General features: G+C 42.7%; 1 protein-coding gene across 2 annotated transcripts in view; it reads right to left on the bottom strand.

Moving 5' to 3' along the window:
• CACHD1 (cache domain containing 1) overlaps positions 1 to 23,390 on the bottom strand; it is a 212,995-nt gene extending 189,605 nt beyond the window's left edge. For both annotated transcript variants that reach the window (XM_073234071.1, XM_073234072.1), the window contains exon 1: positions 22,541 to 23,390. In XM_073234071.1, the coding sequence (XP_073090172.1) occupies positions 22,541 to 22,780 (240 nt within the window). In that variant the 5' untranslated portion in view covers positions 22,781 to 23,390. The remainder of the gene's footprint in view (positions 1 to 22,540) is intronic.
• Positions 23,391 to 23,697: the final 307 nt, after the last annotated feature.

Here is a 23,697-nt window from a genome sequence, read left to right as displayed (position 1 = left end):
CCTATGTGCTTTTCTATGTCTACTCTAGGGCCTCCCTAGATACTATGGAAGCACATAGTAGGGGCTAAAAAAATATTAGCTGAATCAATGGATGATCAAAGGACCACCACTGGTCAAAGCTCTGCAGCATCACCAGGTGACAAAGAAAAAAGCTCTGCCTTCCTACTGAGGATACAGGCATTATAAAATCAGATTATCTTTCTAACTAATAAGTAGCCAAGGGACTAGTTATTCCTTGATTTCAGCATTTGGGGAGAAAAGTAAACTTGCCCCCCTCCAAAAAACAAACAAATACATGATTTCAAAGAAAAAAACAAAAAGACTAAATTTCTACCCTACTTTAAAATAAAAATCTTAAGACCCCCTCAGGTTAAAAAATGAGAGCTAAATCCTTTAATCTTAAAAATGCTCTTTCCATGGAAACCTTAAGGACAGGAAACTGCTTAGGCAAGGCTCTTTTTTCCTTTTTTTTTTTTTTTTTAATTTTGAGGCAACTTCTAAGGAAAATTTAGGTTTTGAGGAAACTGGGTTTCCACGTACAATGTCCTATAGAGGAACATACTCCATTCCATGTGACTTCATTGACCCAGACATAGAGCTTTCCCACTTAGGTTCGGCTGGAAGAGACTGACTCACTTCACCTAACAGCTTGTTCTCAATTCCCAGTGCACCATCCTCACTATTAAGATTGTTAGAACAAGGATTACACTATGTCCCCCTCCATTTTCACTCACATTCAGTGAATTTTTTGCAAGCTGTAATTTTCAAACACAAGAAGCACCTAAATGTGATGCTTTTGGCTACAAAAGACCAGGAAAATTCAAGTTAGCACAAAATCCTAGAAAACTAAACCTGGCACGCAGGTTGTCTAGTAGATTATAAGAGGAAATATCACACAAAGAGGATAAGCAATTAACTCAAGGGACCCCACAGATGTACAGTATGGTTTCCTATCTCAGTGATTGCTAGATTTCTCTTGACTCCCTAGCACATCATCTCTTAGGTAATCCAGGCTGGCCAAATTTAATGATAGGCTAAAAAAAATCTATCAACATATTTTCAATAAGAATAAGGTGAGGCCATTGTGCAAAATCCTAATGTCATTTATAGACTCTTGAGCCTATTAGCAGGAGTGAAATACTCTAGATGTTTCAAAGGATAGGTCTAAAGTAGTTTAAACAGGCCCCAAACATCAGGTCACTTTCAAACCACCCAAGTTCTAGGATGCACTGCCTGGGACATAAGCCAGGTTGGCAAACAAATCATTATAAAATGCAAAAGTATTAAATGCCCTCTTGCTTTTGGCAGTACACTCAAAGCTAGTCAAATGTACTACAGTAAAACTAAAATAGAGCTACCAAAGGTCTCAACCAACAAAGAGGGAGAGAAGTCCATGAATGTTTTTTTTTTTTATAATTTGCTTAGGTATTCCAACTTTCATTCTATTTTCTTGTGAAAGACAAACCTTGGAAGAAATGCAGAAGGGAGAGACCCAGCAAAAAGCCTGTAGGAGAAGAAGTGGTGGGGTTTGGAGGGGTAAGTAGGCTGAAATGAGGAAATGTGAGGACTTCTGTGCTAGGGGCCCTTTGAAAACTCAAAGCAATTCAGGTTCAAAATGGGTCAAAAAAAAAAAGATTCTCTTAGACCTGAGTTGAATAAAAAGGAAACTTTATTGACTCTTTTTCTGTCCTTATGTATCTTTCTATCTCTCTTCCAATCAACAGTTGAGAGACAAAGTCCTTCCACCAACTTCAATCCAGATAAATCAAGTACATTGGGAACCCACCCTTTTGTTCGGTAGATCAACGTGGGAAATAGTGGAGGACAGCCTCTCAAGTACAGGAAGAGACTGAACAATGACAGCAGAGACTTTATCTGTTTTAACATAGAAGGCCAAGAAAGAAAGAAACAAGATTATATAGCAGAGCTTTTCCTAACACAGAATATAGGATAGATGCTGTATAATATATGACTCTGTATGCTATGTATATATGTACCTGAGACTAAAATTAGGCATTCTATTCTCGGGTTTTTTTTTTCTATTCTCTTTTTTCTTCCTAATGATGACGGCAATAACACTTAATATTTGCATCCATTTCCAGTCCTCAAATGACTTCTCGGTATGTTCTATTCTAAGCAGGGGGAGGGGAGGGTTGGGGCATACATGCACTTGGGACAAAGAGAGGAACTAAACAAATGGGTCTTCAACCACTGGATCTGTTCAATACTTCCTATGGGCTGAGCCACAGTAACACCAGCTTCTCCCATAACCCACTCCCATAATTCCCTGGAGTCCCCTACACAAAGAAACAAGATTTATACAGACAGCAAATATTAAGGGGCTTATTAAATTCTGGATCAATTAATGTAATTAACCTAAGTCTCAGGCAGAAGCAGACATGGACTTGAATCCAACCTCTTCCACTTGTAACTTGTAAATCTTGGACAAGTCATTTACTCTTTCTGAAGTCAGCTAACTGCCTGCTTTAGAAATACAACACTAACCGTTAGTATAATGCCAGGGACATAAAAGGTGCCCAGAAAACATATACCAGTGTAAGTCCTATTTGCCAATAAAATGTACTTAGAAGTTTTTTTTTCCTTTCCTGCCAATTTAAGGAACCATATCAGGCATAATCCTTGTGGTTTCACTGGTAGGTAACAGGTAGTGAATAAAAGCAGCTTCCACTTGGTTATATTCTAGATTTGAGCCTATGAAATAAATTTAAAGAAAAAGAAAGTGTAAATCCTTTGTCTAATATGGCTTTGGGATGATGGTGTTTGGGAAATCAAGAATTGCTATCCTTTATATAAGTAAATCCTCCCTGTGACAACTGCTCATAATATGTCACTAATACAGCATGCCATGTCCACAAATATGAATGTGAACATTCCCTTGAAATTAAGAGAAACAGGAAAAAATTAAGGGAAAAAAGGTAGTTGTAAAAGATGAGAAAATTCCATGTGTCTTACCAGGCAAAGCCAGAGCCACAGTGCCACTTCACAAACCCTTACCTAGTCTAAAAGAAAAGTTATCTAAAGCATTAACTAAGAGGATAAGAAGCCACCATTGTTGCAGGCTTAAAGTGATCCACTTTCACTAGAGCTCAGGGTAGAGGGCCCTCATTGAAAATGCAAAGTCCCCAGCTGTGGGTAAGAGGAAGAGAATAACGTTAAGATGCTCAGCTCTGGAGTGCCAAGACCAAGAGTCTCAGCATTCCAATGCTCAGCCTCCTGGCTCCCTCCCTCTCATTATTCTGAAGCAGATCCTTCCCAGATCAACCACTTGGTGTCAGGGAGACTTGGGAAGCACCCCAGGAACTGCTGAGATGGAGAAATACACAAAGGCTCTCTTCTACAAAGCATTTTTTTCACAGAGGCAGCCGTGTCTATTAAATTCGTTCCCTTAATGTGCATACACTTCTTTGAGGAGATTATGAGGACCATGGGCTCCCCAAATAAGCCCCCACAAAAATGCATTTAAAACCACTGCAGGGAGAAGAAAAGGTATGTGTTACAGGGAGGAGGGAAGACTTAAAATTAGTGGCAGGGGGTCTCCCCTTTCCTTGGTAATGGGAGGGGTGGGAAAGAAGGTGTAGACAAAACTATCCAATAAGGCTACAGCAACTCCAGGTAATTGAGCTAGTTGGCATCCCACAATTCCTTTCCTACACTTGTATTCCCATATTGCCCAGCCATGGGCCATTAACACATTCAGAAAATTCCTCCTTATACATGTTATAAAAAGACAGGGAGAACAATTCCCTGTACAGGAGCATGCACTTTTCAAACTGCTCCTCGAATCTCTGGAAGTAGGAAATGAAAAATATAATAGGTAATTTTCCAGTAAAACATATTATACATTTTTCTCAGAATATATATAACACTATAACTGAGGTACCCAATATTTAAGTTATTAAACCACTCATGGCCCATCACTGGCTTAATGAATGATTAAGTTTTTCACCTCATTATTTCTTCAGGATTACTTCTTCCTGGAGAATGAAACCGTTATGCAAAAAACAAATCCACCCATAGTAATAAACAGAATGTTCTTTTACTTACCTAGACATATGAAAGATAGAACTGGAAATATTTCACTCAAAAAGTATTTCTGAACTCTCTTAGTAAGATATGTCAATTGTTTTATAATTCACCAGGGGATTTTGGAGACATCTCATATGATGTGAACAGCAGCTCTGTGAAGTAAGGATTATTTATCACCATGTCAGAGGTGAGGAAAGAGACCCAGAGAGATTAAGGTAGAATCCCAGGTCTTTGCCTCCAAACTCATTCATTCATTCATTCACTCAGCACTTGCCACATGCCTGCTCTCATCATGAGCACTTCTTTATGGAGATTATGGGATGCAAGGTATTGAAGATACAGGGAAAGCAGATTCTACCAGTAAGTAGCTCAGAAAGGCAAGTACAGAGTCTTAAGGGGTCACGGAAGAGCAGTACTTAACCCAAAAATGGGTGTAAGAGAACAGCTCTCTAGAGAAAGCAACGCCAGAGCTGAGTCCCCAAGGATCAACCCAGTGTTCTCTTCACACCACAGTGCCTTCCATGCCTCGCCAGCATTAAACTAGGCTAACAAAAAAGTGGTCCTGATGATAGCGTCTGTTCCAGAAGACAAATTCCTGCACAGTACACCAGCAAGTTCCAGAGGCAGGGCTGTCTTTCAAGTTTATGTTAACTCTAAAGATAGGCAAGTGAAGTGCCAGCACGGTACTGCTGGGCTGTATACTCCATAAAAGGTAGCTTATTGTTCCTGCATGACTTAGATGGAGGACTTCACAACAGGGGAAGGTACCTCCAGGAAGGTTTGTCATGAGCAGTAAAACTCATTCCCGTGAGATGAGCCTGGGGAGACCTGGAGTCAGGATCTACTGGGTGTTGTCTAAAGGCATTAGACAGACACAGGGATAAAGACTGGGAAAGGGGACACAGAGGCCAGAGCTGCTGGTCAAAGGCCTGTTCTAAGAAAACAATGTGAAAACCCAACTCCACACCATCAGAATAAAGGCTATTCTTCCCTATATTTTTCTCAAGTCATAAAAATGCCTTTATTCCTCCAGCAATGAAAAATTCCAGGGTCCTTTCACTAAGGATAAAACTTCCCCCCAATACAGGCTCTTTCTAACTACTACTATAGAGTATCTTCAATCTACCTCTTTCTCCAAATGAGTAATGCTACCCAGATGAAAAGTTTTTCCTCTTTTTTTTATTCCAAACTTCTTCAAAAAAAAAAAAAGCCCCTATTTTTTATACTCACGGATAAATATTTGAGACTTACAGAGTTTCAAACCATTTTTACTCAAGAAAGAATTCAAAGAAAGATCTTTCAGGGAAATTGAATATATGATTTCAACACAACACAGCTAGTGTCTTACTGTTAATTTTTATTATAATTTTAAAAAGAGGGTGCCGTCCTCAAAAAATAGTATCTCATTTCCCATTGCCCTGGACTACTATATAAAGGACCTTGGCATTTGTGAACTGAACACTCAGAGTTTGGAACATTTACGTGAAAGCATCTCCCGCCCAAGCCCTAAAGCAGAACAAATGTAGGCATTATTAATACTACAATTGTCTCATACTGGTGCATACAGACTGTAAGATAAATAACTTTATGTAAATAAACCTAAGTACAGTTTTTCTAGATTTCATGTTCTAATTTTTACATGAGAACCCCATAGGGTTGAAGATTTATTGGGAATTAAAGGACAGGCACTTTAGTCCTGCATTTTCCAAGAGAAAATGTTGTTCTGCCCCTATTACTCCCACCACTATGCTCCAACTTCCCCTTGAGAATAAGAGACTATCACTGAAAAGCTGGATACAAAGCACTGTCATATACAAGTTTTCATTTGGTCTTCCCCACAGTCCTTTGAGGTAGCAAATACTCCCCATTTTACAGATAAGGAAATTGAGGCTTGGTAGCCATGTCACTCAGCCCTTGCACAGCTACTCTGTAATTGTTCTTGAAAGGCAAAATATTTCTGAACCTCGCTGAACAGAGAGCAACTGTTAGCAAAGCACGGCCCCTCCCACAAAGCGCATTCCCTCTCCTCTGATGTCTGAAGGGCACACGCATCTTCTGAGATGGGAGTTCATCAGCTTGAGGAGAAAATGCCAAGTTTAAAGTGAGGCTTGTTAGAGAGGGAGCTATCACAGATTATTAATTTAGCCTTCTCTTCCAGCAAGTGTTTGATGTGAATGGCAAGGGTTCAGAGGTCAAAGAGGAAGAAGTATGTGCTTTAATTTCCTCCCCCTAGAGGTGCATGAGTGTTTTCTATTAACAAAAACCCTGTAGCCAACAAAAACCCTGTAGCCAACAAATCCTGGGCTTGGATCAAACGTCCCTCCATCTTTTAAGTTACAACATCACAGGGAGACATTTCAGGAGGAAACTGGGCCCATTCAGACCTGCAGTACCAGAGAGAACGCTGTTCTGCCCTTAGGGAATTTGAAATGCATCTTCCTTTTGTGCTGGAACTGCTTGGTGACAGGCAAAAAATGTACCCAAATAGTTATACTTTATCTACACACAGGGCTAAATTGGAAAGAAGAAAAAAGTGTCAGGGGCTGAGATAGAGCCATTTGTACCTGAAAGACTTCCCGCTTTGGCCGAAGTTGTTAGGAACAGACATCTTGGCCAACAAGCTTGATCCGCTGGGCTATGTCTGGGTTAAAAATAATAGTTCACATTCAACATGTGCTTAACAGAGTATGTAGTGCATAGTAAGTGCCCAATAAATAGTAGCTAATAGTATGATGGCACTTCCTTTTTCCCTGCTCTTGAGAACATAGGAGATGCATTCTATTCATTTTTCATCCCTCCCCTTCCACCCCCAACACACAAACACATGCAGGGCGCTGCTCAAAACCTAGAGGAGGGGGCTGCAGCATTACATTGTGAAGACAGAGCAACATCTCCCTTCAGAAAGAAATGCTAGCATTCTGAGACCTCTGGTACCAGGCCTTATGCCAGATATTCTTGCATCCCTTCTTTGGAACCCTACAACAATGATGAATGTACTCCCAATATTTACAGTGAGGAACTCGAGGCTCAGGAGGACAGGGAAAAAGGTTGAATCTCAGTTTCTCTACACAGGCTTTTGTGAGTTGGCCTGGGAACTGGGTCTGCTTTTATAACCCATCTGGGTGAATGTTGTTGCAAACAACAGACTTCGAAATGAGCCTTGGAAACCAGGCCACTTGTGAACTCAGGACAGCTGCCAGGCCTTCACGTCTCTTGACACCTCCAGGGATGGCCTCTGTAGCACTTAAAAAATAGCTTTTAGTTAAAAGTACATCCACAAAAACCTCTAAGAAGGTAAGTTTCCTGACAGGACAGTCCTAAGAGTTTGGAGAATGGAGTAAGTCTCAGGCAGCTCGGTTAGAAAAAAGAAATAAAAAATCCAAGTTAAGGGTTTACAGGAAACACACAGAGGAAAAGTGAAACATAGTAATTGTTCACAGGCCACTAGTGAGTCTTCCGAAAATGCCATAAGAAATACAGACTAGCCTGAAAAGAGTTAATCCCTCAGACAATCCCCGTCCACCCACCCCCGGCTACGTGACCCATTCACATCCATAAAGCAGAAGTCTTGACCATTACATTCACATAATTTCCCTGAGCTGACCCTTGTCCCCTTGCTGTTCCCAGCCTGCCAACTAATCTCCCCCGTAGAAGGACCACGGCTCCAGGAAAGCAGGATTGTGCTTTGTTGACTATCCTCAGCATCTACAAGAATGCCTGCTGGTAGTAAACATTAAATATATGTGAAATGAAGGGTTACTTATTTCATCGTTTAATTTTCCCCACTAGATTATTACTACATAAGAATCATTTCTAAAGTTTTAAAGGTGTTATATAGTGATGTGAATGTTTTGTGAGAAAAAGCATTTATAGGATTCTAATGTGATGATAAAACTAAGAAGAAATATCCAATGTCTACAGAATTTTGATCTTAGTCTCATAACCAAGAGAATCAATGTAGAAAAATCAAGTTCTAATGAAATGGAAGATACCTAAAATTACAGAGTAAGGTATACTGCTTGGTAGACTGTATGCACATTTAAAGTGCTGGGAAAGAATGGATGGAGGAACAATGGCAGCTACATTAGCAGGCTTTCCATCTTTTGATTCAATGTCAGGTATTTTGGGAAATGGCACCACATACCTTTACTTCATAATTTATAAATGTGCTAAATGAAAATTCAACATGAAATTCACTGGGTTACATTCAAGTCCCGTAACTCTTTGATGAGATCAAATAGAAGACAGATTTTTGGAGGGTAAACTGAAAAAGGATACTTCATACTTCCCCCACCATGATAATATTATGTCATTATGAGATTCCCTAAACAATGAATCCTTGGTAACTTTGTCCAAAATTGATGGTAAATATTCTTGCAACTATAAATCTCTGAATAATCATTTATTAAAATCCAATAAAATTTGAATACATTTTCAAATGAACATAAATAATTAGTTTCAACAACTAAATGAACTAAATGCAGGTTTTTTAACACATTCATTCTAAAAGGGCAATTTTCTTCACGACTTTTTTAAATGTCATCGTGGAACAGACACAGCCAAACAAGAAAGTAGGGCAGGGCAAACAGGAACAGAGACTGGTCAAAAAACCGAAATGTGCAAAACACATAAAGTGTCTGATACCAGATGCTTAGAAACATGATTCTGTCTATAAAATATTACATTATTAAGATGTATCAATAATAAGGTTTATAAAATGTAAACCCCACCAGCATGGGTAATTCCTAAACCACAACCACCTCACACAAAGTAAAAATTATTTTCTAACATATAAAGTATTAGAATTGCCTTCTAAACTAGCTGATTTGATTCTTCTAACAAAATGATTAAGCAGTCCCAGATTATCATGCAGGCATGAGCCCACCAAGTACTTCCTCTGTTTCATGGGGGTGCTCCTTAAGCACTTAAACTTTTTAAAGGAGGGGAATGGGGAGGGAGAGGATGGGGAGTCCATAACTAAGACCTAGCCAAAATTACCAAAATCATTCCTATATTCTACTGCCATTAGAATGATGCCAGAGATAACTGTAGTGAACATTTGTGTTACTTCTCTGTGATCCAAATCACCAGATCATGTAGCAGTCATAAAATGCTGGTAGAATTAACCCCACACCCAGCTCTAGAAATAGGTCCTCATTGGTAGAAACTAATGTAATCCCATCCTCTTGCATTCTATTGACCACAGAAATGTCCAATCAGGGTGAGCCCAGGGCACCCTTCAAATGAGTGGAAGAGGAAGGTGTCTTCTTCTGGTATGTGGCATGTCCCTGAAAGGCCTAGGATCGCTGCACTCATTTTATATAAGTAAAAACCAGTCTGGATAAAAGGGGGGAAAAAATGGAGCTAGGGCTCTGATCAAACTGTGCCTGAAGCTCACCCTATCTGTAAATCTTTCAGTTAGTCAAGCCAATGAACTCTATCTTTTAAGGCAGTTTCTTGGAATGGGTTATTACTTCAATTCAAAACACCCTACCAGAATCCAATACAATGGTGATGAGGATAATGAGGAGTTGAAGTCTATGACATGCATACATTACCACCTTTACAGCAACCCAGGGTTGAGGCATAATTATTTTTCTATTTATTAAGTGAAAAAACTGAGGCTATGAAGAAAAAAGGACTTATCAAAAGTTACTTAGCTGGTAAACTAAGATCTTGACAGACTTTGATAAGAGCAATTACATGGCAGAGAATATATGTAAATACTGTAGACACATTGGAGGTGACCAATGTTGCTTGTATTTTCTATGTTGAAATCTCTTACTTTATCCTATCACAGCTGCAGCTGTCCTATTTCTTTTCAAATCATAGCCTTGGCCTTTGTTGACGTACATCATTAAATAATACAATTCCATTGCATTTAAATTTCGCGACACCTTTCCATGAAGAATAAATACCTTCATTATTAACTGGGTCGCTGCCTCCACTTCTGCCATCCCCAACTTCGTCCCATATATAACCAGCATAACCCCCAGAGCCAGAGGCATTTCTAAAAAAATGTCAACCACGTCACTCTGCTGCCTAACATCCTCCCCTACAGCCAGAATAAGATCCAAAATCTTTGTTCTCCACAGTGATCCCACCCTCTTCCCCCACCCCCACCTCCACCTCCCACCTTCAGTGCCTCTTTTTAGCTCCCCAGACACACGAAGCTCATTCTCCCAGCCTCAGACCCTGTGCACTTCCTACTCCTTCCCCCAGCTCCTCCCAGGCGGCCCCCCATACAAGTCAGGCCTCAGCTCACATATCAGCTCCTCCAAGAGGCCTCTTTTGAACACTTATTGTACTTGATCTTCTTCACAGAACTGATAAGGGCTCAAAGTCATCTTTATTTAATTTTTGCCTATTTAAATATCTATCTCCCTCTTCTAGAATATAAGCCCCTAAAGGCAGGGACTTAGGGACTTTTTCCATTCATCACTGGACCCCCACACTGAGAGCAATGCTAGGGCAGAAAAGTTCAATAAATAGTTACTAACAGATTGACGAGTTAACCAAACCTAAGAATTTACACAGGCCACATGAACCAAAACTCTTAAACGATGCTTTGTTTTTAGTTGAAAATAAGAACTGCAAAATCCACAACTCTTTTTAAAAAATTTTTATGTATCCTGGATTACACTTTCATCTTTTTAATCCTGGACATCATTCTTTAATAATGAAAGCAAATTTCTTCTGAGAACAGTGTCACTTAAAAAAAAAAGTATAGAATTTGGCAAAAATATGGAAAATAAAAAGTACATCTGAATTTTTTAAAAGCCTACATACCTCTCCAAACTCAACAATAAAGAGGCACACAGGAACCCTTGAAAGTAATGAAAATGTTATAAAGTTGGATGATGGTCGTCATTGTACAAATCTACAGAAATTGTACATTGTTTCCTAAGAACTAACAATAAGGACATAACCCAATTTAAAAATGGGCAAAGGTTTTGCCATTTCACCAAAAAAGATATCCTAATCACAATAGGTACATTAAATGCTTCACACTCATTACTCATTAGGGAACTAGTCATTAAAACCACAATGAGATACTACTTCACACATTTTACAGTGGTTAACATTCAAATGACCAACCCAGTCAAGCTCTGGTGAGGATACAGAGCAACCAGAACTCTCATACACTGCCAGGGGACACACAGAATGACATAGCCTCTTTAGAAAATGGATTGGCAGGTTACAAAGTTTAACATATACTTAACATATGACAGAGATCCTACCCCTAGAGATAAGAAACTTATGTTCAAAGATTTGTGTGTGCTTAGAGTAGGAATGTTTATACATTTATAGCCCTTGTTTCTTCAAAATACTACTCAAGGTTTACAATTTGTATTTATGATTTCTTGAACGTCTATTACCCCTCGTAGATGGAACACTCTTTGAGAGTAGGGCTCATGTCTTTTTTTAATCATAAACCCAAATCCAAGCATAATACCTGGTGTACAGTATGTGTGCTCAATAAATATTTGTTAAACAAATTAACCATTGACTTCTATCCTCCAGGATAAAGTAGCTTTAAGTACATAATTTGCAAGCACACACAATTTTTTGTTTTTTTATATTCCTCAATATACACACCACAACTTTCTCTAACTTGAAGAAATTAAAAATCAGAACCAACAAATACTTAGTCTTAATGTGCTGGATATTCTGCCAGTAGTTCATTCATCTGAAACATTTTTACATCTTTGGTAGCAAACTAAGCCTCAAGAACACTTCACCAAGTCTAAGGTAATGTAATTGACACACGAATCACTAGTAAAACCTAAATTTGTAGTGATGAATATTATGAAGTTACAAAGTCTACTTTTCAAGGTGACTCAGTTTCTAGAGTCCAGACATTCGAGGTCTCACCATGTTCCAGACACAGAGCTCACTGAACCAGGACTACACAGATGAATAAATCCAGGCATTTTCTTGTGGAAGCTCACGCTCTAGTAACTCTGACCTATTAAAAAAAGCTTTACTATTTGCAGTTCTTGCCCACAATTATTATCTAAGTATACATGTATGGAAAAAAATTTTCCAGGCCTCTTTGATGCCATCTTAAATTTACACCATCTCCAGGGAGCTCAACCTACAACAAATATGATAGGTTCACAATCCGCACAGAATCTAGTCCCCAACAAGACTATAGAGGGTTTCACAGGGGGGTCAGTGAATCAACTCTGGATCCAACAGCCAAGATTTCCAAAAACCTCAGTTCTGCAGGCTTTCTCCAAAACTGAGCAGGGCAGGAACAACCCAGGGACAGTCCCTTAGGAAGAAAACAGGGCAAGCAGTCAAGCCAAAAATGGGCCCTCCTGTAGCCAGGGGCAGCTCTCATTCACAGGACACTTTCCAGGCAGCACAGGACCCCAGCCCCCGTCAGCACCCACTGCCAGGAGAGGCACCGGCCTTGCAGAAAGCCAGTCAACAGAAGTGGATGGAATTAGGGCAAAGGAGGCCAGTATCCTGGCAGGGGCACACAGAGCAATACAAGTAGATAAAAATATCCTATGAAGTTTCATTTGATTAGCAGATGATTCAGGATGGACCAAAAGGTTTTTCTATACCTCTTACTTCCTGGAGACAAATGAGAAGACAGAAAAACCTTTGAGAGTACTTAAGTACACACCTTTTCCACCATTAAGGCCCTAAAAATATCCTCAAACCATCTGTAAAGATTGTAACAATTGTATCTGAGAGGTGATATACTTCAACATTTCTTCTTCCCCTGTCTTTTCCTGGTCACATACACCATTATTGTCAAGGATTTATGGTTTCCCTGTGATTTTTTTTTCCCTCAATAGAATTCACTTTATTTTCAAGAGATATGGAAACACAGAGACTATTTTAAGCTGGTTAATTATTTTACACATGGAGTCGGGGCAGACTGGTGAATCTCTACTTCAGTGTATTCATGGATCATTCATTTCTAGCCATTCCTCTTTTGAATTTATTTTTTTAAAAAGAAAGTTGGCCATCATATACTACACTCAGTTTGTCTTGTTTCCTTAACATATGCCTTATCAGCTCTGCCACAGCTGAAGTGACTCTAAATTGCTTTATGACACACTTGGATTTTCTCCTGCTAATAATTCCTCCTTCCTGCCCATGACTGGCAGGCTTCTTCCACACTGCAGTAATGTGGGGCAGCTAATTATCTACCAATCCACCTTGTTATTCTGCACTTGGCAACTTTTATCTGCACAGGACAGCTGCACTCTCCCCATCTGAAGTGAAATGTCAGTCTCTGCTAATGCAACAGGACTTACATCACTAACGATGTCTCCACACTTTGAAGATGCAACTCAAAGCCTAATTAAATATTCAGATTCATTCTCACTGGCTTGCTGATTTTCACTGCCCTTCCACCAGGGCCTCGAAGCATATTTTTAAAATGCTCCATGCAAAAATTAAAATTTTTAAAGACATATCCAAGCAGAATCAGGAAAAAAAGTATTGTCATCTTGGGCTTTGACTGAGTCTTTAAAATAACTGTAATGGTTGGAATAGAACCAAGATATTATCATGTAACAGATAAGAATTTACCCACTGACTTTTACTCACCAATTCCCAAAAAGCACACTATTTCCAGGGAAACATGGACTGTATTACCTACTTCTCAGTCAGCGCACACTGGTATATAGCTGCTGGAACGTTTCTAACTGTAATTCAGAAATCATTGGACTATAAGTCTGAAGTAGAAGAAAACTTCTTTTGAACTCAAAGAAGGCAAGGTAAAGAGGCATCAAATGATGTTTATTTTGTTGTTATAAAATTAAACAGCCTCTCCAAAGTAATACTACTGCAGTTTTAGCCAAAGAAGCGGGAGGGGGGAAAAGAACAAACTTTATAGTCCTAATGACTGGGGAAACAACATGCATGTCCTGAAATTCAATTCCAAAATAGAACTTGGCCTGAAAATTACAGGTGGAATTTCCTTCCTTTTATATAAACAAACACAAATAACTCAAAGTGCTCTTCCCCTTAGGTTTTCTTTTCCTTTACGCTTTACCTTTTAAATAAAAAATTACTTTGCTGATACAGGCTCACTATTATAAATAGCTATTAACCAAATAAATTTGCTCTTTTAAAAAAATATCCAACAACGGTGTACTAAGTCTCAGAATTTTTGTCTCTCTTCAAGTGGCACACTGACTTCTAGGTATTTAAATAACATTTAAAAAGAAAAGAAAACCCCAGCTATCAAATTAGACCATCAGTTTTAAGTTCTCAGTCGTAAAACCAAGACCTGAATTCTAAGTTCGCTAATGCTGTGATCTCCAGAGAGCCACTTCCCTACTGGTCCTCAGTTTCTCATCTGTAAAGCAAGGGAGGTAGCTGACTCTCTCTGGTCCCTCCCAATTCTCATGGCACCAAGAGATTGGTGGATCTGAGAGGTCAGAGAGAAGAGGCATGCCAAGGGCAGGTTTGCTGGGCCTGGATTTGTACACCTCTCAGGGCAGACCACAGACCACAGGGGGAAGCTAGCCAGCCTGTCTGCAGGCCAGAAGTAAGGAGACCACTAAGTAGGCCCTTCCTGACTGGACTTGGGTCAGCAGAACCCAGCTGTGGGGAGGACCTGGCAACAGGTGGCTGCTGTGGTGTCTGAATCTTAAGTCACTTCAGCTGAGTTTTCCAGGTACCAAAACTCAGATTCTCCAGATTCTAGTTCCTTTCCCCCAGGGCACATGTCCAAACACAAGAGACTCACACACAGGGAGCTAGTTCCCAACTCAAACACTGGTAAGCTACCACCAGCCATGTTGAAACAAAAGGTTGAGCCTATTTCAGAAAGTAGGCATGCAAAGAGCAAGAAACAGGGTCCCAGCCACATGGTTTGAATCCTAATCTAGCCCTGCCCAAAGATCTGCCCGATTGTTCAGTCTTGTAAAGTAGGTAGTTCCTTTCTTGTTCAAGCCACTGTGAACTGGGTGATCTCCTACCTGCCATATAACAAGTCATAGCCAAGAACCCCACAACCTGACCTCTGTCTACTTCTCTAGCCTCTTCCTGCAGCCTTTCTTCCCTCTCTCTCAACTCCAAACCTTAATGCCATCTTTCCATTCCCCAAAGGTACCATCACAAAGGAGCCTTCTGGAAACTCCACTCGTCGACTAACCAACTCCTATTCATTCCAATCTTTCCAGGCCTTCCAGAATCCATCTCCACCCCCAAACAGGTTAACATCCCTGACATACTTTCTCCAAACATCTGAAACCTCCTCTCATAACATCTACTGCATAGGAAATTAACTGACTGATATCTCAGACCTAACCTAGTACCTGGCACCAAATAAACATTCAGTATCTGTTTAAGTAATTATGATGACAGGGAGTTCGTCTCCCAAGGCAATCCAATTTAGAACTCTTCCATCAGAAAGTTTTCCTTTGTATGACCTGGAAACTGCTTCGCCATAACCTTTACACACAAGCACTGACTTTACCTCCTGGAGTTCACTGAATAATTCTAATCCAGACACTGCAAATTGGTGGCCTTTGGCTTGATCAAGCCTGCAGACATGTTTGGTTTGGCCCACAGAGTGTTTTTCTTTTAATGTGAATTAGCTGCCAACATTTTAAGAATCAAGACATTTCATCTAAAAACCAGATATCCCAAAAAACATAGTCACATGGCAAAACCAAACCCACATTGTCAATGGGTAACAATCGAAGGAGCTGAGCAGCACCTACTCCCTCCAGCCCTGGCATGCACCCTCTAGTTTACAATAGTCCACACCATTCCCTATTGGCCCACACCTGCCCACCTCACTCATTTGATACAAATGACCCCTTGTTAGATTTAGCAACCCCGGGTGTGATCTAGATCCCATATTTTATTTAGCCTTTCTATCTATACTGCCTTCACCCATACAAACTGGTTTAGCCTCCCTGGTAAGATGAGCTCTCAGAGGAAAGCACTGGATGTGCTATACTTATCCTGCCCTCCCTAGCCTCCAAAGACAAATACGTATGTAAGTAAGTACAGCTTTTCCTTCTTAGCCTTCCTCTCCTTCCTGCTTACAGCTTTATCTTGCTTGCTTTGTGCCTTTTGGTCCTGCCTCCTCTGGATGAGAAGACATGAATAAGGAGGCATGGTCTCTGCTGCATCAGTCAAATGCATATGCATAGACTGTAAGCCAGCCACTAAGAAAACAAGGAACCTCAGAGCCTCATGGGGAAAGCCAGGCATGAAAATGAGGGCCAGATGGCATGTGTAAGGAAGGAAAATAAGAGTCTCAGAGGAACTTCCCAAAAGAAGCTTGGGCATTATATCTAGAAGGGTGGGGAGGTTGCTGGGCAAAAGATAACTAGCTATTTCTAAGGATCTCGGTGACACAGTGATGGTTTTGCTCAGGCACACCACAATAAACTGCAAGTAAATATCCTTCAAATAGTTGTATTTATTTTGGGCTGCAAATCCTAAATACTAGTGTACAAATATATTATAAGACATTTAAAATATAGACATTAAATAAGTATGCAATAAAAATCATATGAAGTTGTGTGATACATGGTATTTGCTCCAAAATAACCTGGGGGAAAGCAAATAGCAGGTGGATGCAGAGGCAGAAATGAAACCAGCCTTGTTTACTTGGCAAAGTTGATCATTGTTTAAGTTGGGGAACAGGGGCATAGGCATGCTTCCCTATTCTTTTTTACTTCTGGGTATTTTTTCAAATCTTTGTAAGAAAGTATAAAAGTAAGTGAGTTAATTATGAATAGCAAGTCTAATATTTTCTTTGCAAACCCCAAAGGATGATTTTGCACCACATCCCTAAGGTCTGGCCACCACACTCTGGTAACCACTGGGACAGAGAACTGACCACATTGAAATCCACAGATTCTAAAGATTAGACTTTGGTTTCATTCAGGCTCGGGAGCTACATGTTTGTTGCCTTTCAGGTTTTTGTGCCCTGGCACTAAACAGACTGTTCCATATTTATGTCCATTTACAGACTGTTCCTATGTTAGACCTTGTGTTAGACACTTACCTTTTAAAATATATTTCCCTCCATTAACCAAATGAAGCATGAAGACATCACTAAAGTTCAGAGTAAAAATATGAGTGAAGTTACAACTAGCTGAGTCAAAACTGTTGTCCCTGTTGTTCCCCCATATTTTTAATTTCAGTGCATTTTTACACCAGGTCCAAGCAGATCCAAAATAAATCCCACAGCACATAATACTAAAATCCCATAGTTCTGCAAGGTTCCTGTCTGTTCATCCACTTAAGCTCAAGGAAGGAACTCCTCAAGCAGCATCCAGAAATAGCACCAAGTTATAAAGTGTGACATCATCTCCTTCCCCTCCCCCATACTCCTCCAGACTCAAGTATGGTTGGCAGGAAAAACATAAGCATAAGCGACACGGCCAGCTAAGACAGGTATTTGTGGAGAGGAAGTAGAGGAAGTTTACTAAGCACAACAGGGTGGTCCATCAGAAGTCATTCAACATGCTCTTCCCTGGGATCATTTTATCAAGTCCATCTCAGCATCCTCATCAATGGTCAATTTTTTTTTCTACTCCAAATATTCCATTTCAGAAGAGAGCAAGGTAGCAGAGTTGATATGGTACACAGGGCATTGAATCAAACTACATTGTTTGCAAATAGTTATTTCCCCCACCCCCTACAACATTCTGTATTGCCTAAGAGCACATTCAAATAATCCTAAAACACACTTTTCTGGTATAATGGACATGATTCAGGGGAAAACACAAACCTTGCCTAATCATAACTGCAAATTTGCATGCAGTTCTAGAACCACCAAGATGTTTATGTCCAATAACCACAGAAGATCCAGTGACAATGGCCAAAGAAATAAGGCATGGGACACATGAAGAGGTACAAGACTCACAGCCACCCCCTTATCCAGGTATTTAAGATATATCAACTCCTTTGTCCTGTGCCGCCAAAGGGAATTAGAAATGTCTGATGAACTACGATTTGGTGACCCCTCACGTTTGAGGCTGCTGCTTTCAGAACTGGCCTATGTGTGTGGACAGTTGACTGAAAAGGTGGAGAGACGACTGGCTGACTAATGTGACCTCACCAGATGGGCTCAGGCAGCCCTCCTGTACTCCCATAATGCCCTGTTCCTCGCACTACCATTGGGCCAAACTGCCGTATTCTAACACTTCTCTGCCTCTCACTAACCCCCATATCATAATACTCTGATCTGTCTCCATCATCAGTTGATAGCTTAAGGACACAGACCAGGCTTTATCCCCAAATCTAATCCAAGGCTCCTTGTAGAGTAGAAGCCCCATCAAAAGTTTGCTTCTTGTATGCAGGAATCAACAATGAACTTACACAATGCTGTTCTTGTGCATACAAAGAGGCATCCCCTTCACTTTCAGATGCAGCCACTATTTACAACACTGCTCTATATTCACAGCCAACATCTCACCCCATTTGAGCCCTGTTCAGTTCCCGAAGTCATCTTTGTTCTGGATGCTGCTCTTCCTTCAATCTGAGTTGAAGCTATAGTTTGTACTTCTGGTATTTCTTTTGCCCCTACAGGAAGGACAGGCCCCCTTGCAGGCCCCACACAACAGCTATCTGACCAACCTGCTGGTGTGTCTGCCAAGTTCACAGTGACTATGCCCAGCCCAGCAGAGCTGTGTTACAGCTGGCATCAAGGAGGGCACACTGGCTATGTGCCAAGCCCTTGCTGTTAGGAAGCCCATATTGTCATATAATGTTAAATGGGCCTTCTAAGTGCCTGGTGAAATGGCTCCCAGAGCCAGAAAGACCTTCTAACAAGCAGGCATTGTAACTTAACTGTTTTACCTGTGCAATCTTACCTCCTCCTCCAGATTATGAACTTCTTAAGAGGCTATACTGGAAGACCTCCTTGGAAATCCCCTAAAGACCTAGCAAAACATTCTCTGTGCAGTGAGCTTTCAATTAGTACTTCTGTATTTATGAACAACCACGTCCATCAACATTTCCTGGCCCCAGCCTCACATTAACAGGTGCCTTTACACACTATTTTCATTAAGTGCACAGAGCAGATCTCCAGGAAGAATCATTATCCCCAATTTTGCAGATAAAGATCACCCTTGTAAGTGGCAGAGCAGGAACCCAGGCCTTCAAATATCCAATGTGGAGTTCTTTCCACTCTGCAGTGCTACTTGATTAAAAACTTGTTGCATGAATGAATAAGCAGAAACAAGTCTCCCTGGACACAGCCACTCTCTGCTCCCCAGATTTCAACACTGATGGCTTCCCTCCACCAGACCCCTGAGGAGACAATGATTAGGTTTTTGACTTTTCCCCATGATGTATGATGTCTGCTGCCAGGAGGGCAGTATTCAGTGACAGCTTTCCCAGGACACTGCAAAATTAGTTTTTGAGGGGCCTCAAAAAATCATTTAAAGTTTTTTTTTAAATTTTTCCATTACTAAAAAGGAACGAAAAACACAAGTAGGCAGCCTCCATGAGAAAACCTTTCCGAGAAAATCTTTAAGATAAACTGCTTTTCAAACTATCTATCAGCAAGTACAAAAACTATGCAACAGGAAAATACAGTGTTGAAAGAAGTCCTGGTTTTTGTTTTAATAAAATTACCCCTTGCAAACTCCTGTGAGCAGTATGGGCTGCCATTTGAAATTCTGTAACAAACCTCATTGGAGGGCTACTTCGCAATTTCTCAAAATTAAAAATTATCTTTGGAGAATTTCAGCAGCAGCAGATGCAATTTAAAAGTCTGAAAATAGGCTTTTTACATATAAACTGATGTACAGAAAGTTTCCAGTCAAATAAGATGTTGTCCTGAAAGGTTTGCACTGTGCTCAGAATGCCAAGGTCAAATAAAAGGAGTCAATCCCTTCACTGAAGTCCGACACTATTTTCCTGTAATGAGACATAACCTCTCCCCCAACCCCTCAGGTCTGCGTATGGACATCTGACCTTGCTCACCTTAATGTCCATATGAGGCTGCCTACCTCTGAACAGCAGGTTAGCTCTACAACTATAAAATCCAACATTCCACAAGGGAGGACTATATAATCGGCAGTTTAGGTAACTAAACCCACATAATTTCAGACCCACTGTACAAATCCCAAAGGTTTACAGAGGAAATGTGATGCTTGAAATCTTCGTTCTAAGGGCCCAAAGAATCTAACCTGTCTTCGATTTTGCAAGTATCTCCCCCTCCTAAGAAGGCTGGTGGTCTAACATAACTAAAAAAGAGACTATCCCCAATTTCTCCAGATGGAGCCAAGTGGCAGATCAATGTACAGCTCATGAAGAGGAATTTGAATACAGTATGTGCTTCTCCTTTCAAAAAAGGAGAGAAGCCACTTCACATTTTGCCAGACAAAACCCTGTCCCCAGGAGGCCAGTTTCCACAATGAGGTTGCAAAGGTGTTAGAAAGAGGCCAGTTGGGAGGAGATAAAGGGCCATTTGGGCACAAACCCCCCACCGATCAGAGCTTTTTTTTCCCTGAAGTGTCTCCTTTTCAACTGGGAAGCCTTTTAAAACATTTGCTTTGGATCTCTACCTGAATGTCAATGTGTTGGGATCCAATTTCACCTTTTGTCAAGGATCGGATGAGAAACAGTAAACCTGCTGTCAGCATCTTAGGAAAAGCAAGTCCTTAGCTTAGATGGGAAGGGGGAAAAAAACCCGTAAGATCTTTTGCCGGCCCTAGTGATGGGGTGAAGGTGACAAATACCTGCTAATCTTACAAGCACAGCCCCAAACTGCAACATGTTAAAACATAGTTTCCTTTATTAAAAAAGTTATCTCTATGTAAAAATACAATTGTTTGTGCTCTAAATTGAAACACTCATCAATGGACAAAAAATTCAGTCTTTTCCTACATTTTAGTTCCATTTCCTCTAAGTCACTTCATTCCTAAGAACTCTGTCAGCAATCATTAGAAATCAGAAAATGCATATGGAAAAAATTATAACTGAATCTGAACCTGAAAGATCTTGCACAGAAAAGGACAGTTAAATGATGTATTTAAAAGCTTGTCTATTATTATGTAAATGAAGAAAATCCGACTCTATTGCACTTCAGGGCGGGGTGTCTGCAAATATAGAATTACCTTTCAGGCAAACTACCCTCTCTTCAACCTCACCTCACTCTTAAAAAAAAAAAAAAAGTCTAATCTTTCACTACAGAGGAAAAGGTCTGCGCAAACGGCTTTAGTAAAATTATTATCATCCTAGGAGGCGACTGGGAGGCAAAGCGAAGGGGGGAGGGGAGTAAGGTTTAAAAAAAAACCACGTCAGAAACCTGAATCCTGAAGTGATTCAAAACACTCTGCTGGTGGGAGACGGAAGGTGGTCCTAAGTAGAATTGAAGTCAGAATCCTATTCCAAGAACACACTCCTAGAAACTTCACTCTTTCGAAGACCACATTCATCACCATTATTGCTGTTAGAATGCATAAAAGAATGAGGTCATTTTACAGAAGAATGTTAGAGTAAAGGATTCAGACTCGAAATGTCACCTCAATCTCTCCTAATTGAATGGGCCTTTTCGGCCAACTAGATTAAAATAACGATGGGTAAGACTCTCCAGGTGGTTGCTGTTTAGAAATGTTCACTACTATTGGTCATTAGTAACATCTTCAGGGTTCCTTATCAGGGGCGGGCAATCTTTTCTGTAAACCACCTTCCTCCACTGGGGAGGGCCGACCTGGTAATAATCTGGAAAAATGGAACCTTATTCACTGTGTTCCCTTTTTCCTCCCACCAAAGGCATATACAAAACAAAAATCATGCAGTGGACAGCGCGCAGAACGACAACAGCCAACAGCAGATGCAACAATAAAGTCCTCGGCACAGGACAAGAGTCGGGAATCCACTAGGAATCTACGAGGCCACCCCTCCCCCAATGCACCGGGCGGGGAAAGGGAACGCAGAATCCACTCCGAGGACACTACGCCGGGCCCCGGGTGGCCTTGCAGCAGCTGCGCGCGCCGTGGTGCCTTCCCTCTCCGATCCCATCCACGCTCCTGGGTCTGGAGGACACCAGGAGGTGGTCAAGGGGGTCGGGGGTCCTCAAAAAATCATGCGGACCAGGCGGCGCCGTAGGTCCCAGGATGGGTACACAAAGAGGGAAAGGGAGTTTGCAGGGGTGGCGGGCTGAAAACAAGACTCGAAGGAAATTCGTGCAATTTAAGAAAGGAGATGCGAGGGAACTGTAGAATCCTTGCCGAGATAAAGAAGCTCTGAGTGGGGGTCGAGGGGAGAGTGGGTTCCGTGCAAAGGGCAGGGGTTTCTGCAGAGGAGAAAGAGAGCGGTACCTGAGTGCATGGAAGAGGAACTGGTGTGTTATCGGGGGACGGGGGTGCGGGGTGAGGGTCTGTGCAAAGGACAAAGGTGTCCGTCCGGGGGAAAAGGAGGCGCTGTACATGCCAGAGGTCTGTGCACGGTCGAGGGAACCCGTACTGGGAAATGGGACGGGGCTCTGTGCAGAAAAGAAAGGGTGCCCGGCAAGTTAGGGTCGCAAGGGGGGGCAACTTACCTGCATGGTGACGACCCCCAGCTCCTCGGCTGCCAGCCTCCTCATCTGGCTCGCCAGCACTTGCGCCTCTTCCAGGATGGAGAAGTCGGCGTCAGCCACATCGCCCAGCAGCCAGCACGCCACCAGGCAGAGCAGCCAGAGGGGCGGCCGCCGCGCCCCGGCCCGGGCCGGCGAGCCCCAGTAGCCGCGGGCCAGGGCGGCTGCCCCCGCCGTCTCTTCGTCCTCCGGCTCGCGGGCCATGCTGCCGCCCCCCACTACCCGCCGACAGGCTCCAGGCGTCGGGAAGCGGGGAGGGAGCCGCGGGAGGTGCGCCCAGGGCCGGCTCGGCGCACCCTGCAAAACTTTCTTGCCCTTCTGCAGACGCCTGTCCGCGCCGCGGCGGCGGCGGCTCCCAAACTTAGGGGGCGCCCGCTACAGCGCGGGAGCGCTGGCGGCCACCATCGCCGGGCTCCGGCGGCGGGCGGGAGAGGAAGCGGCCGCCCGAACGGTCCCCGGGACCCCGCCGCCGGCGCGGCCCCCGCGGTGCGGCGGGCGTCTCGGAGGGCGGAGGCGCCGCACCGGGGGGCGCGGGCCGCGGCGCTGACAGTCGGAGCCGCGCGCGGCCGAGCTTTCGCTTCCCCAGAGTCCCGGCGCTGCGAGGCGGAGGCGGCGCGGGCGGGCGGCGGCACCCACGGGGAGGAGCGGCCACCCGGCTGCGAGGCTGGGGCAGCCGCCCGAGCGAGGAGGGAGAGGGGGAGGCTTTTAAAAAAAAATGTGAAAGCAAGCACGCCAGCGGTGGGGAAAGGGAGGTGTCTGGTGCCACCACACTGCGCTCCGGCTCCGCGCACTTCCCGGCTCGGCCGCCGCCGCGGCTGCGGTGATTTATGGAACGAGGAGAGAGGCGGGGAAAGTCCCCCGGCCGCCCCTCCTCCCTTCCCCTCGCTCCCGCCTCAGAGCCGGCCCCCCTAGGCGCCGGGGGCAGGAGAGCGGGCTCTCTGCTGGGGTGCCAGCCCTGCCGGGGTGGGGTCACTTGGACCTTCGCGCTGCCGGGGACAGCGACGCACCCCGGCTCTCACCGCCTCCGCCAACGCGAGGGACTCCGGGATCCCACTCGATGAACGTTCCACCCACCGAAAGTCCCTTTAAGTTCTAGGACGCTGGCTTTCTGCCTGGCAGAG

Source organism: Manis javanica, chromosome 4 (assembly GCF_040802235.1).
Source record: "Manis javanica isolate MJ-LG chromosome 4, MJ_LKY, whole genome shotgun sequence".
Lineage (NCBI taxonomy): Eukaryota > Metazoa > Chordata > Mammalia > Pholidota > Manidae > Manis > Manis javanica.
This window is presented reverse-complemented; position numbering and strand designations above follow the sequence as displayed.